At 42.8% G+C, this 14,841-nt stretch overlaps 1 protein-coding gene across 1 annotated transcript; it reads left to right on the top strand.

The window, feature by feature from the left end:
* The first annotated feature begins 541 nt into the window (after nt 1-541).
* On the top strand, nt 542-6,218 carry LOC138352091 (uncharacterized). The gene is made up of 2 exons (XM_069304315.1): nt 542-5,664; nt 5,758-6,218. Exon 1 carries the CDS (start codon nt 1,925-1,927, stop codon nt 5,078-5,080), a length of 3,156 nt encoding a protein of 1,051 aa, XP_069160416.1. The 5' UTR covers nt 542-1,924; the 3' UTR covers nt 5,081-5,664; nt 5,758-6,218.
* The last annotated feature ends 8,623 nt before the right edge of the window (nt 6,219-14,841 follow it).

The raw sequence follows: 14,841 nt of genomic DNA, 5'->3' as shown, positions 1-14,841 counted from the left end.
TACAATGTTTACACAGTTGCAATACTTTGATGATATCATACATGCCCATAAAGCTAATATAAATATTGTAACCACAACTTCCCAGAAACAGACAGCACCAGAAGTCAAATTGCCATCACTTAGTTTACCAACTTTTTCTGGAAGAGAAGACGAGAGTTGGGACGGTTTCTGGAGCAAATTTGTCGATTCTGTGGATTCTAATGCTAATGTGCCAAAAACAACAAAGTTTACATACTTACAGAGTGTCTTGAAGGATGAAGCGTATCAGGTAGTCTGTAATCTAAATCACACAGATGATGATTATGACAATGCAGTGCAACTCCTGAAAGATAATTACGCTAAACCTGAAAGGACTATCAGAATTCTAACACAGAGACTGTTAGACATTAAACCTCCAAATAATACTGCAGTCTCACTCCAAACCTTCAGATTGGAGCTTGAGTCCATACTCAAGGCACTTAAAAATAAAGTGAACCTGGATGAGTCAGACTGGATAATACAAGTCCACATGACACGGAAATTACCCAGGGACATGCTGGATAAGTTGTTTGTATTAGTAGGTAAGTCATCCTTGACTGTAAATGAGATTACAAAGGGTTTACAAACCATCATAGAACGAGAAAGAGTTAATCCAGAAGAAAAACCATCTAAACCCACATCTGCTACTAATAGTAAACAACAGAGTACAAACAGTGCTCCAAACAAAGCTAAAACATCTTCCCCCTCCACAAAGTGGAATCAGGGCAGTGTAGGAACATATGCAGTTGGTCCTTCCAAACCTACAGTCAACGCATCACCCAAGACGGTGACTCCTCAAGATACTGTTAATGTCTGGAAACCATGTGTGTTTTGTGAGCAATCACATTCCATGTACAATTGCAGACGCTACCCTGATCGTGCAACACGCATAAAACGACTCAAGGAGTTATATAGATGTAGCAAGTGTATAAGGGAACATCATCCCGACAATTGCACAACAGCAATGCGCATCTGCACTAAGTGCCATAAGGGTCAACACCATACTGCACTTTGTGGGGACACAAGTATAAAGTCTCCCAAGCCACAAGAGGAGGAAGGAGCTACAGCATCAGTAAAACTTTGTACTGTGTTACCTGACATAAGTGTCTTCACAACCAGGTCTAACCATAAATCAGCTCTACCTACTGCACGATTGATCATTAGAAATGGAAAGAATAAAGCCACCGTACGTGGATTATTTGATCAGGGGTCCCAACTGACCTTTATATCCAAGGAGTTGGTAGATAAACTGAAACTTACACCTGTAGAGGAGACACGGATAAACATAAAAGGATTCCTGACTAACTCAGGAGCCCGAACTTACGGGGTAGTACGACCCACAGTACGACTAGGAGGTTATGTACGAAAGGTACCAGCACTAGTAGTAGATAGATTTCCAACAGACCTGTATATAGAAGGTCTAGGAACAACAGCCAAATTCCTAGAAGAAAAGGGAATTCCTTTGGCTGATAACATTACTTCGGACAACCTTTCCGATATTGGAATCCTTATGGGATCAGATGTCTACCATAAGTTTATCATAGGAAAGGAAGATTACCACGGTATGAACGTGTTACCATCTGCAGGTGGCTATTTACTAACAGGCCCAGTATTACGGCTAAAACAACCCGCACCTGTGGATCACCAACTTGCCAACACAGTAATGGTTGCATGACTAGGAGAACAGTCTCCACTGCAACTCAGAGACATTTCCGAGGATGAGCTTGATCCCCCAGTATATAAGTTATGGGACCTGGCAACTCTCGGCATTGTCCCTGAACAACCTAGTCCAGATGATGACTGGACTTATAAACAATACCTAGACTCAGTTATCTACAAAGATAATCAGTACTGGGTCAGGTTACCATGGAAGCTGAATCACCCTCAGCTACCCATCAACTACTTCATGGCACAAAATCAATTAAGATCACAGGTGTTACGTTTACAAAGACAACCTGAGAACTTGAAGTTGTACCATGAAATAATACAGAAGCAGCTCGATGACAAATTTATCGAAGTTGTAACAAATGATAACCCAAAGGAAGGACATTATCTGCCACACCACCATGTTCAGAAGGATTCTGCGACTACCCCACTACGGATAGTATTTAATTGCAGTGCTAAGATGGGGCAGAATAGTGTTTCGTTAAATGACTGCCTTCAAACAGGCCCAAGCCTAACACAAAGGCTTTATGACGTGCTGTTAAAGTTTCGTATAGGGACTTATGCATATACGGCCGACATTAGCAAGGCATTCCTTAGGGTAGGTCTTCAAGAAGAAGACCGGAACTACACAAAGTTCCTATGGATTAAGGATCCTAATGATCCAAACAGTGAAATAATCACTTATAGGTTTGCGTCTGTTTTGTTCGGAGCCACGAGCTCACCATTTCTGCTTCAAGCTACCTTGGATACGCACTTGAAGAAGTCCAATAGCCCGAACAAGACAGAAATTAGCGAAAACCTGTATGTGGATAACTTTCAAGGAACAGCCAACAGTGAAAGTAAGCTGTTGGACATATACCATGAGGCCAATCGAGAATTAATGGGAGCCAATATGCCTCTCCAGTCTTGGGTCTCTAACAATGACAAATTAAAACAACTGATCACAACTGAATTTCCCGACTACCAAGTACCCGAGATGACAAAGGTTCTAGGTGTCCAATGGAACACGACAACCGATCAGTTGACAATCAAGTCAGTGGAAACAGATACCACTAACTTAACAATGAGGAAATTGCTATCACAAGTCAGCAAACCCTTCGACCCATTAGGCTTATTAAGTCCAATACTAATTAATGGGAAGATGATAATACAGGAATGTTGGCAACAAAAGATAGGCTGGGATGATCTACTAACACCTGCCCTACAAGAAAAATGGCAAGGGTTAGTGAAAGATTTAAGCATCCTAGAGTCTGTCAAGTTCCCTAGGAACACAACAGTAAGTGAAAAGGAACCAATTAAGTTGCATGTATTTTGTGATGCCTCAGGAAAGGCTTATGGTACAGTAGCTTACCTGGTCTCAAATGGGCAAGCCAATTTGCTCACATCAAAGGCCAGAGTGGCACCTTTAAAGAAAAGATCACTGCCACAACTGGAATTAACAGCCTTACTGCTAGGTGTAAGATTGGCTCATTATCTGATCAAGGCCTTAAGCCACATCCACTTTACAGAAACAGTAGTATGGTCAGATAATGAGGCAGTGCTACAGTGGGTTAAAAACAATAACAGTAAGAATCCTTACGTGAGTAACCGCGTTAAGGAAATACGAGAGTTGTCAGCAGGGTATAAACTAAGATATGTACCTACTAAAGAGAATCCAGCTGACTATCTCTCCCGAGGCCTGACTTTACGGCAATTAACAAAGGCAGAGATGTGGTTCAATGGACCTCAGTGGCTAATCAGCGACCAGTGGCCTAAACAAAAGCCACAAGTCATTGTGACCAATGTCACTGTTCCCACTGAGAACCCGGAACTACCTCGGACTTTGGTAATTGATCCTGCTCGGTACTCTGAACTGAACAAACTTGTAGGTGTCACCCAAGTAGTGTTTGATTTTCTAAAGAAAATAGGAATCAAGCATAATTTCCCTAGTGCCTTAAGGTACTGGGTTAAAAGAGCTCAGACCGACACATTCGGGACAGAAATTGACAATGTTCCTAAGAAGCTACAACATGATCTGGGTCTCTGGTTAGACACTGACAATTATAACTTGATAAGATGCGGAGGACGCTTACAACATGCTGACATAGATCTGGAAGCAAAAAATCCAATATTGCTCCCTCGTCACCACATAGTAAGCAAACTAATTGTGTTACATATACACAAATACTGCACTCTGCATGGTGGGGTATTAGATACTCTCACAGAATTAAGACAACACTACTGGCTACCCCAAGGTAGACAGACAGTAAAATCCATAATCAAATCCTGTGTTGTATGCCGGAGATACGATGCCAGAGTGTGTCCATATCCTGGCCCTCCTCCACTTCCGAAGGAACGAGTCGTACATATTCATCCTTTTGAGACAACAGGAGTAGATTTCACAGGAGCACTAACACTGACAGGCACTAAAGACAAGAAACCAGTAAAGGCCTATATCTGTCTTTTTACTTGTGCCACAACAAGGGCAGTCCATCTAGAAGTGACTCCCGATATGAGTGCCGAAGCATTCTTACAGGCTTTCCGCAGGTTTGCTTCACGTAGATCTTGTCCCAAGTTAATGATTTCAGACAATGGGTCCAACTTGGTGGCAGGAGAAGCATGCCTGAGGAAAATCTGGACACACCCCAAGGTACGCACAGCCCTAACTCAACGGCAGTGCTATTGGAAATTCATACCTCCCAGAGCACCATGGCATGGAGGCTTCTATGAACGGATGGTTGGTACGGTGAAACGGTCTTTACGGAAAACCCTACACCGCCAAAAGATTGACCTTCAGGAGCTTCAAACAGTAATCATAGAAATAGAAGCACGAGTTAACAACCGACCACTTACCTACCTCTCTGATGATGCTTTGCAGCGTGAACCATTAAGTCCAGCTCATTTGATGTATGGGAGACCTCTCAAAACACTTGTGTCCCTTACGGATGAGGAACCAGAGGATCCTTCATATGTCAAAGAGAGTGATTTGGTTCAACGTTTCAAACATCTTTCAGGGGTGATAAGTCGGTGGAATGACGTATGGACTCGTGAATACCTAACAGCTCTGAGGGAGTATCATTACGGGGCAAACAGTCCCTATAACAGAATTAACTTGAACCCTGGTGACATAGTTCTGGTGGATAGTGACGGACCACGCTCGGAGTGGCCTATAGGAGAAATAGTCTCTGTTCATCCAGACAGCCAGGGCATCTTGAGAATAGTGAAAGTAAAATGCAAAGGCAACACTACTCTCAAAACTTTAGAGAAATTAGTACCTTTAGAACTGGCCAGGAAAGAAGACGTACAACGACTTCCAGCACCCGATACGCCAGTACGGGACATACGTCCCCAACGGACTGCTGCACAACAATGTAAACTCAAATTAAAGCAGCACTATAATTCTGAGGGAGAAGAATAAAGTGATCGCAGTCCTTACCGGGACTTCGACCCGTGTTCTGCCCCTGGGAATTATGTCGGGAAACCGACACACACACACAACCACACACACAAATAACACAGTCTCCCCTAGTCTATACTCCCTTCAGGATGGAAAATGGGAGACTCCGTGACGTCATCGACTCCGTGACGTCAACAAAGTCATCGTATATTTACATTATGAAACATTGTTAATAGATTAGTTTAGTATCTAAAGTTAACAAAAAGGTAATCACTAAGATTGAATATAATTATTTACAACAAATAGTAGCTAGGTTCCCTTGTTAATGTAAAATTACTTTGAGTGGAGAACCAGAGCATAAGAGCGTCACCCCGGAGAGGAAGGCGTCTATACGACACTATCAACAAAACATGGGATGAGCCTACCACGCTGTCTTAACTGGTGTAAACAGCTAGACACCCCATTTACGTGTCAACACCAGCCACACAGCTTAACAACATCACAACGACATCTGTATCCGTCTACCAAGTATTGTTTATTATTCAAGTGCACTGTTTAATATAAATATGTAGATGGTTATGTCGTAGGACATCCCCAAAAACACCGTACGTGTACCCCATTACCACCCTCACAGTTCATGTCATACCTGTAATTGATATGTTTAGGGAACTTTGATTAATTCCTTGCATCCCATACAGGTAAATTGTGAGAGGAGCTTCAAGAATCTGAGCAGACAGTTGGTTCATACACATAATTAACTACTTGTTTGCCAAGCCTTGTCCTTCCCTCCAGCCGCCATTACGTGGCACAAAGAGGCAGGGCCACACCCATCTTGAGGCTACACCTACACGCCTTACTAGGCCCATTCTACTGGCACAGCTAAGACATTATAGCAGTAGCAGTAGTTATAATTAATTACTTTTAATGAAATAACTGAAATAATAGTTTTAAAGGTAAACAATTGGTAGTTTAAGAAGGGACCATAACAAAGTGGTTTAAGCTACCAATTGTCCCTCCCAATAGTGTGTAAGAAGATTTCAGGCAGTTTACCAGTACATACAGTCCACTTAATTAATACTTACTTACTAAGAAAATAAATAAGACATAACTTTATTTTATTAAATCAATTTGAAAAGAGAGATTAGCTGCCTGGAATTTTTCCCCACAACGGAAGTGCGTTCCCTGGTGGAATGCGGACTGTGCTCGGGCTGTCCGCTGTAAGCGTGCAGCCTGGAAGAGGCACCGCCGTAGGCAGACGACCGATTCTTTTCTTTTCTTTCGGAAAGCGAGTGCGGTGGCCCGTAGGGCCATCCGTACGGCTAAACGTGAATGTTGGGCATCTTATGTCTCAACAATTACGTCCGAGACCCCTCTGGCCCAGATCTGGAAGCGTATCCGCAAGATAGCGGGTAAGTTCGTTCCCGATGTTTCACCGGTCCTTCACCTCCATGATACTCTTGTGGCGGACCCGTTGCAGGTCGCTTCCGAACTGGGTTCCCATTTTTCTTCTGTTAGCTCTGGTCTTCATCTTCCCCAATCTTTCCTTCTTCGTAAACCTGTCCTTGAGTCTCGTCCTTTAGATTTCTGCACTCATCTTCAGCTTCCCTATAATGATCCCTTCTCTCTCTCTGAACTTCGTTCTGCCCTGGCCCTCTGCGGTTCTACGGCGGCGGGCTCCGATGGTATTCATTATGAGATGCTTCGCCATCTCCCTCCGAGCACGTCTCAGTATTTACTGAGTCTGTATAATTGGATCTGGGAGTCGTCGTCAGTCCCTGAGGACTGGCTCGATGCCGTTGTCCTCCCTGTTCGCAAACCGGGGTCTCTGGGTACTTCCCCTAAGGACTTTCGCCCTATTGCTCTCACAAGTTGTGTCTGCAAACTCTTTGAACGTATGGTTAACGTTCGTCTGATGTGGTTCCTGGAACACCATCACCTCCTCTCCCCTTCTCAATTTGGTTTCCGCAAGTGCCGCAGCACGACAGATGTCCTGGTGAACTTGGAGGTCTATATTCGTACTGCTTTTGCTGCGAAGACCTCCGTTGTTGCCGTCCTTTTTGACCTAGAAAAGGCTTACAACACCACTTGGCGTTATCATATCCTATCTCAACTTCATTCTTTTGGCCTTCGTGGTCATCTCCCTCTCTTTCTCCGCAGCTTTCTCTCTCGTCGTTCCTTTCGGGTGCGCCTTGGTACCGCTCTCTCTCCCTCTTTTCAGCAATACGAAGGTGTGCCCCAGGGTAGTGTTCTGAGCACTACTCTTTTTCTTGTTGCCCTCAATGGTCTTCTTTCCTCTCTTCCTTCTGGTGTCTTCTCCGCTCTTTATGTCGATGATCTTACCCTTTGTTGTCAGGGTGATGATTCGCCTCTCCTTCAACGCCGGCTTCAACTTGCAATTGATGCCGTGTCGTCTTGGGCCACAGGTCATGGCTTCAAGTTCTCTACTTCTAAGACTTGTGCCATGACTTTTACGCGGAAACGGGTTGTTCTTCGTCCCTCTTTGTCACTTTATGGTCATCCCCTTGAATACAAAGATTCCGCAAAGCTTTTGGGGTTATTCCTTGACACTCGTTTGTCTTGGTCTCCCCATATCTCTTACCTCCGTGTTGAGTGCTCTAAGGCCCTTACCCTCCTTCGGGTCTTGTCCCATACTTCTTGGGGGGCAGATAGGCGCACTCTCCTTGCTTTACATTCCTCTCTCGTCCTGTCTAAGCTCGATTATGGTTGCCCTGCTTACTCGTCTGCTTCTCCTTCTACTCTTCGCCGTCTTGATGCTTTGCACCATACTGGGTTGCGCCTCAGTTCTGGTGCCTTTCGTTCGACTCCCATCCTTAGCTTGTATGTTGACACTGGCTTCCTGTCTCTCCAGGACCGCCGTGATCGCTACTGTCTTCGCTATCTTGCGCGGTCCTTGCAACATCCTTCCTCTCGCCTCTGTCGTGCTTTAACTTTTACCCCTCCTGCGGTTCCTGTTCCTCTTCACCACCTCCCTCTTTCTGTCCGGTTATCTCGCCTACAGGATTCTCTCTCCGTTCGTATTTCTGATGTTTCTCCTCGTGTTGTTCCTTCTTTGCCCCCGTGGAGGGTCCCTCTTCCACGGTTTTGTACTTCCTTGACCCGTATCACTAAAGCTTTTACCCCTCCTACGGTTCTAAAACGCCTTTTCCTCGAGCACTTTTCTTCTCACTCCCGCTCCGTTTCTGTCTTCACCGATGGGTCTAAGTCAGCGGACGGTGTTGGCTACTCTGTTGTTTTTCCTGATCGCACTTATATGTGTCGCTTGCCTCCGGAGACTAGCATCTTTACAGCAGAACTTTATGCTATTCTCTATGCTCTTCGTCTCCTGCTTTCTCGTTGTCAGTCTTCCTTTGTGGTTGTTGTTGACTCTCGTAGTGCCCTCATGGCTCTCGGGTCCTTTAATCCGGTTCATCCAGTAGTTGTCGAGATCCAGCATTGGCTGTTTCTCGTTCACAGTAAATTTAAGTCGGTTGAGTTTTGTTGGGTTCCCAGCCATATTGGTGTCTTTAAATGAGCGTGCGGATGCTGCCGCTAAGGAAGCTGTCCGCTCTTGTCCCATCTCTCGTAAAGGCATTCCGTATTCCGACTTTTACCCAGTTATCCATTCCTCAGTTCTTACCCGTTGGCAGGCTTCTTGGTTGTCTGTTACTGGTAACAAGCTACGTACTCTTAAATGTTGTGTTTCCTCGTGGCCGTCCTCCTTCCACCGTAACCGGCGGTGGGAAACAGCTCTGGCGAGGTTGCGTATTGGCCATACTCGCTTAACCCATGGTCACTTGATGGAGCGCCGCCCTGCTCCTTATTGTCCTAGTTGCATTGTCCCTCTTACGGTCGTGCATGTCCTTCTTGAATGTCCTGACTTCTAGGACGAGCGTGTGTCTTGCTTTCCGACCGCCCCTCGCGGTCACCTGTCCCTCGATAGAATTCTTGGTGACTCGGATACTTTTGATATCGTTCGCCTTATGCGTTTTTGTTCTCGTATTGGCATCCTTGGTGATATTTAGCGCCCTCTGATTATTTTGCATATTTGATGGTGCTACATAGCCTTCCCGGTTTGGTGCCTTCTTTTGATAATTACTTACTTACTTGAGCGAGAAGGCATTTACGATCAAATAATTCAAACTGTCACTAACGGGTTTGGAGAAATTTTCTTAGATGGGCCAGGAGGAACTGTAAAAACCTTTCTAATTAGATTGAATTTGGCAGCATTTCGATCCCAAAATGACATAATCTTAGCTCTTGCATCATCCAGAATAGCTGCGATATTGCTACCAGGTGGAAGAACTGCTACTTCGGCTTTGAAATTGCCACTGAACATGCAATTCATTGAAACTCCCACGTGCAACATTTATAAAGCATCCAGCATGGGAAAAGTATTGCAGAAATGTAAGTTTATTGTTTGGGATGAATGCACAATGACCCACAAAAAATCCCTAGAGGCTTTTGATCGATCATTGCAAGATTTGCGTGGAAACATCAGACCATTTGGGAATGCATTAATATTGCTTGCAGGAGATTTCATGCAAACATTACCTGTAATTCCTCGATCGACATCAGCGGACGAAATAAATGCTTGCCTGAAAAACTGTACTTTGTGGTGCCACATAAAGATGTTAAAATTAACTACAAATATGCGTGTCCAACTGCAAAACGACTCATCAGCCGAGATATTCTCATATCAATTTCTGGTAATTGGGAACGGAAACGTGCCGGTTGATCTGATCTCGGGACATTTCATTGCCTCATAACTTCTACAATTTAGTGACGTCAAAAGAAGAATTGGTTGAAAAAGTATTTCCTAATATTCAAACCAATTATAAAAATCACGATTGGCTGAGTGAACGAGCTGTACTTTCGGCCAAGAACAAATTCGTCTAAGAACTTAACAATATTATTCAGTCTAACATACAAAGCAAGGCAGTCACATAAAAGTCCGTCGACACTGTGGTGGAAGCAGATGAAGCGGTTAATTATCCAACAGAATTTTTTAATTCATTCGATCTGCCAGGGATACCACCGCATGAACTGCATTTAAAAATCGGCGTGCCAATTATCATGTTACGAAATATCAACCAGCGATAGCTTAGCAACGGCACGCGACTTGCAGTAAAAAATTATTCAGCAACGTCGTAGAAGCAACAATCTTGACAGGACCTTTCAGAGGTGAAGATGTCCTCATTCACATTACTATGATTCCAACGGATTTGCCATTTCAATTAGAGATTGTAATTCCCAATTCGATTGGCGTTTGCAATCACCATCAACAAAGCTCAGGACTAATCTTTAGACTTGGGCGGTTTAGATGTAGACACGGATTGCTTCTCACATCGACAATTATATGTTGCGTGTTCTAGAGTCAGCAATCGGACAATCTCTACATCTTCAGACAGTGGAACAAGAAAAAATATTGTATATTTTCAAACATTGTGAAATTAAACATGTTAGAAACGTGCATTTTCTCTCTCCTTTCTTTTTCCATTTAACTAGACTGAGCCACAGCAACGCGTGGCGGGTACAGCTAGTGATACATAAGAACATTCTAGCAAGTCTCATGTTAATTCCATGATTGACACCAACATGGAACCACAAGGGCTTTAATCTCTGTCTCTCCTCTTGAGAGAAGAAAGGTACCCAGGGTCGTTAATAGGAACACCAAAGTATCTGTAAAACTCGCAGGTCTCAAGTGCTCGCCTATCTATATGATCATTGGGTGGGAGAGTACCACATGGAATGAGGGCACACGTTTTCTGTACAGAGATAAGGAGGCCACATTCCTTAGGTCTAGTAGCAAAGGTATCGAGCAGAACTTGCATTATAGGCTCGGAGGCAGCCTGTAAACGTATGTCATCAGCATAACAAGTGACCGTGTCTTCATTATTAGTTGGAAGATCTTTAATAAGTTTATCATTAGGACGTTGAATAATAAGGTTCTGAGGACCCTTCCTTGTGGAGTTCCCAGTTCAAAGTGTTTGCTCTCTGTGCTTTTAACACCATTAAACAAAATATATCCTGTTCGATTAGACAAATAGCCCTTTATCCATTTTAGTAATTTTTCTTGTATTCCCAGCTCGGCAAGCTGTTCTAGTATGATTTCCCTGTTTTCTGTATGAAAAACTGCTGCTACGATAAAGACTGCTTGAGGGGAAGCTTCAATATGAGCGAAGTATTCAGTAAAAGTGTTATGTACCGAGCCCAGGCATAAATCCAAACAGATGGGGTGACAGGTGCCCCTGTATACGATACAAGAGTCGGTAAGAACAATGCGTTCAAGCACTTTACAAACACACAATGTTAGAGACATGGGCCTATAATTATCTGAAAGTGGTTTGGGAATGGGAACAATGACACTGTCCAAGCATCAGGCAATACTCCTTCACTTAAACTCATTCTGGATAACACTAAAAGTGAATTACCTGGTACGTGTGAGACTAATCTCAGTAGACTGTAAGTAATACCATCCTCTCCAGGAGCAGTTGATTTGCCCATCTGTAGTGCATGATTTAGTTCCCATTCAGTTACATCATTAATTAGGATCTAACAGGTCGATAGCTGTACAGGCAAGATTGATGGTTCGTTGTCTGTTGTGGCGTGTGTCATTAAGTTTTGTTTGTTAATTGGGAACGTTATAACTTGATGTTAGTTCCCATTGATCAAGGAGAATGTTTACTTGTTCTAGTGGGCTGTAGTGCCGTGGTTTGGTTGGGTTGCTTCTAGTTATTTTTCGTATCCTTTCCCGAACTTCAACAAGTGTTGTTTGCTCATTTATGCTTTGTAGGAACATAATTGTATCACTTGTATGTATGTACCTTACCTGAATAAACATATTTATTTATTTATTTATAATGTTTATTACGTACAACTGTTTACGTAATTACGTAATGTTTATTACGTACAACGTTGCTCATGTCTCTCACCTCTTTATTTGCCACAAGAAATGCATGCAAGTCACCTTGTGCTTTGGTTCGTTTGTATGTATCTCCAAGCTGATTTACTCGTTAATGTTCTTTAACAAATATGGGGTCAACGACCCACCTGGGTGATGGTAGGTGTACTGCACTGGTGTGGCGGGTGCGCCCGTGAGCTTGTTTCGAGGGGAGGATTTTCCCTCTTTGGTGGCTCCGGATCTGTCGCCTTGTGATGGTGTGGTGGGGGATGCTCCCATAGCCATTCTTTGGGCGGTAAAGGGCGTTTTCTGTTGACATTCCTACAATCCATTCTCTTGATATTTTACAAAGCACATACTATTGCATATTCAAAATTCAAATCCAAATGTTTATTCAGGTAAAGTACATACATAAAAGGTGTGATACAAATATTGATGAATTTATATATATAGCTTGTACATACAATGCCTTAAGCCACTATTACGCAAAGCGTTTCGGGCAGAATGTTGATTGGCTAAACACCATTATTATATGTAATAATTAATAGTGCTTATTATAATTATAAGGCCCATACTCATCCTGTAGGTGGCAGTGGACCCCGTACCCATCCAGTAGGCAGCAGTGGATCCCATACCCATCCTGTGGATGACATTGGTCCCCAAACCCATCCTGTGGATGGTAGTGGACCCAATACCCACCCAGTAGATGACATAGTGGTGCTAACTGGGAATCAATCTGATGAAAAATGTGGTAAGTGGGATACCACAGGGGTTCATTTTAAGGCAGAACCATCTTACCGCATGGTCCTGATGGGCACTTACCCGGGGGCCCCTCAAGTTTAGGACATGCAACCACACTTATATAATATCCGCCCAACGTTCCGTCACCCAGGATGAACAAGATCAGCAAAAACTGCTTGACTCTGTAGTTGTGTCGTCCCAAGATATTCCAGTGGAAAGCGAAGGTGAAGTGTATTGAAATAGTTCAGGATTTCTTAAAAAAAGAATTGCAGTTCACTCTAAACAAAACAGACATTATTGCCGCCTACAGAGTAGTGCAAAAAGAATCCATCAGGACAAAACCAGGGGAAAATTTGCCTGAAACTGGCTTCCCAGTCCATGAAATCGCATCTTGTCCGGACAGCTGCATCCCAACGACAGGGAATCTACATCAACGAGTGCTGGACTAGAAAAAGACAGCAACTCCTCTACCGCCTGCGTCAAATCAGTCGTCAAAACCCAGATGCGATTCATCAGTGCTTCGTCAGAGATGGCTTGATTAAAGTGAGAGAGACTTCAGTAGGTAAAATGTTTACAATTGCTAATGAGGATAACCTCAACACTTTCCTCTCCCAATGTGGTTTGTCTCACCTTATTATCACTCTCAATGAGTCAACATAATTAACCCCCTTGTCACCATCAACGTCACCTAGTGCGGGCTAGGTATCCTAAGTCTCTTTGTTTCACTTTTTAAATTAATTTTCAATTTACTTTTTACTAGTCACTTATTGGACTTAATTAACTGAGTGCTTTAATATTTCTTTAGGTCTTATTAATTATACGATCATAACTAAACTATTTATAGGTAATAATCTTTAGCTAAAATTTGCATATGTTTATTAATCAACGTTTTTCTTTGATTTCATTTATTACCTAGGTTGCTTAGCCTCGCCATACTCCCTTACTCCATTGTACCCCTGGCTTTGCCTGTCTCAAAATGCAAATTATTACTTAGTGTAGCTGAGAGTACTTGTAAGCCCTTTGTAAGCTTCATTTCTATTTTTTTTTGTTCATTTTGCGTTTGTTTTCTATAGTCTTGTTTATATATTTTTTTTCTTTCCCCCTTTTATTTCAAATTTCTATTTTGTAATTGCCTTTCTTGCCTTGTTTTCCAACAACCAGCCTTTTTATGCAGACAAGTATAAACCCAGAACTAAACCTCTTATCTACTCTGACAATCATCACTTTAATGATCAAAATTGCAGATATTATACAGCACATGATGTAAACAATGTAGTAACACATAATCACAATATCTCTGTAATCAACTTGAACGTTAGATCTCTCGGTAAGCACTTCAATGATGTTAGTGCCTTGAATGAAACTATTGACAACAAATTCTCTTTTTATTATACTTACTGAAACGTGGTTAAAAGAGGATACTACTCGGCAATTCACAGCTGTCGTCAAATTCAGTGGTGGTGGTGGTGGTACTGCTCTTTACTACCACCAAGAACTAACATGCTTAAAAGTAATTAGAACTAGAGACTGCTGTGGGGAGTATATCTTCGCCAGTCTCAAAGTCAAGGGTGGTGAGTTTGTCCTGTCTGTGGGTGCAGTCTATAGAATTCCTAACACAGATGTGTCCGAATTCAACTCAAACCTTAGAAATCTAATACTAGATAACAGACTGAACAAAAACCATCTAATTATCGCAGGGGACTTTAATATTGACCTCTGCGAGCCTGAACACCTTACTGCTGTTAGCTTCCTCAACTGTATGAATTCCTGCTTCCTCATACCCTTAATCACTAGACCTACTAGAATCACTGATAGTACTGCCACGACTCTAGATCACATCTGGACCAACATAACCTCTCCGCTTGCTTACTTCAGGTATAATCACCGATAGCACTACAGACCATTACCTCGCATTTCTCTTAACTAACATTAACAAACCACCTCTTGAGACAAGGGAGTTCAGCTTTAGGCTGCACAATAAAACTGCTATAGACAATTTTATAACTGCTAATGTCAACTGGGAGTCCGAGTTAGGTAACATAGAGGACATCAACTTAGCAGTGCAATCTTTTCTTCAAAAAGCTCTCGGCCTTTATAACACCCACTGTCCTATGCTTACGAAACAAGTCACAACCAAAAG

The sequence above is a fragment of the Procambarus clarkii genome, chromosome 52 (genome assembly GCF_040958095.1).
Source record: "Procambarus clarkii isolate CNS0578487 chromosome 52, FALCON_Pclarkii_2.0, whole genome shotgun sequence".
Taxonomy (NCBI): domain Eukaryota; kingdom Metazoa; phylum Arthropoda; class Malacostraca; order Decapoda; family Cambaridae; genus Procambarus; species Procambarus clarkii.
The sequence above is the reverse complement of the archived record's forward strand: the minus strand, read 5'-3'. Positions and strand labels throughout refer to the sequence as shown.

What these genes read in the sequence shown, in the direction of transcription:
- LOC138352091 (XM_069304315.1), top strand. Translation starts at nt 1,925, where the DNA reads ATGGCACAAAATCAATTAAGATCACAGGTGTTACGTTTACAAAGACAA.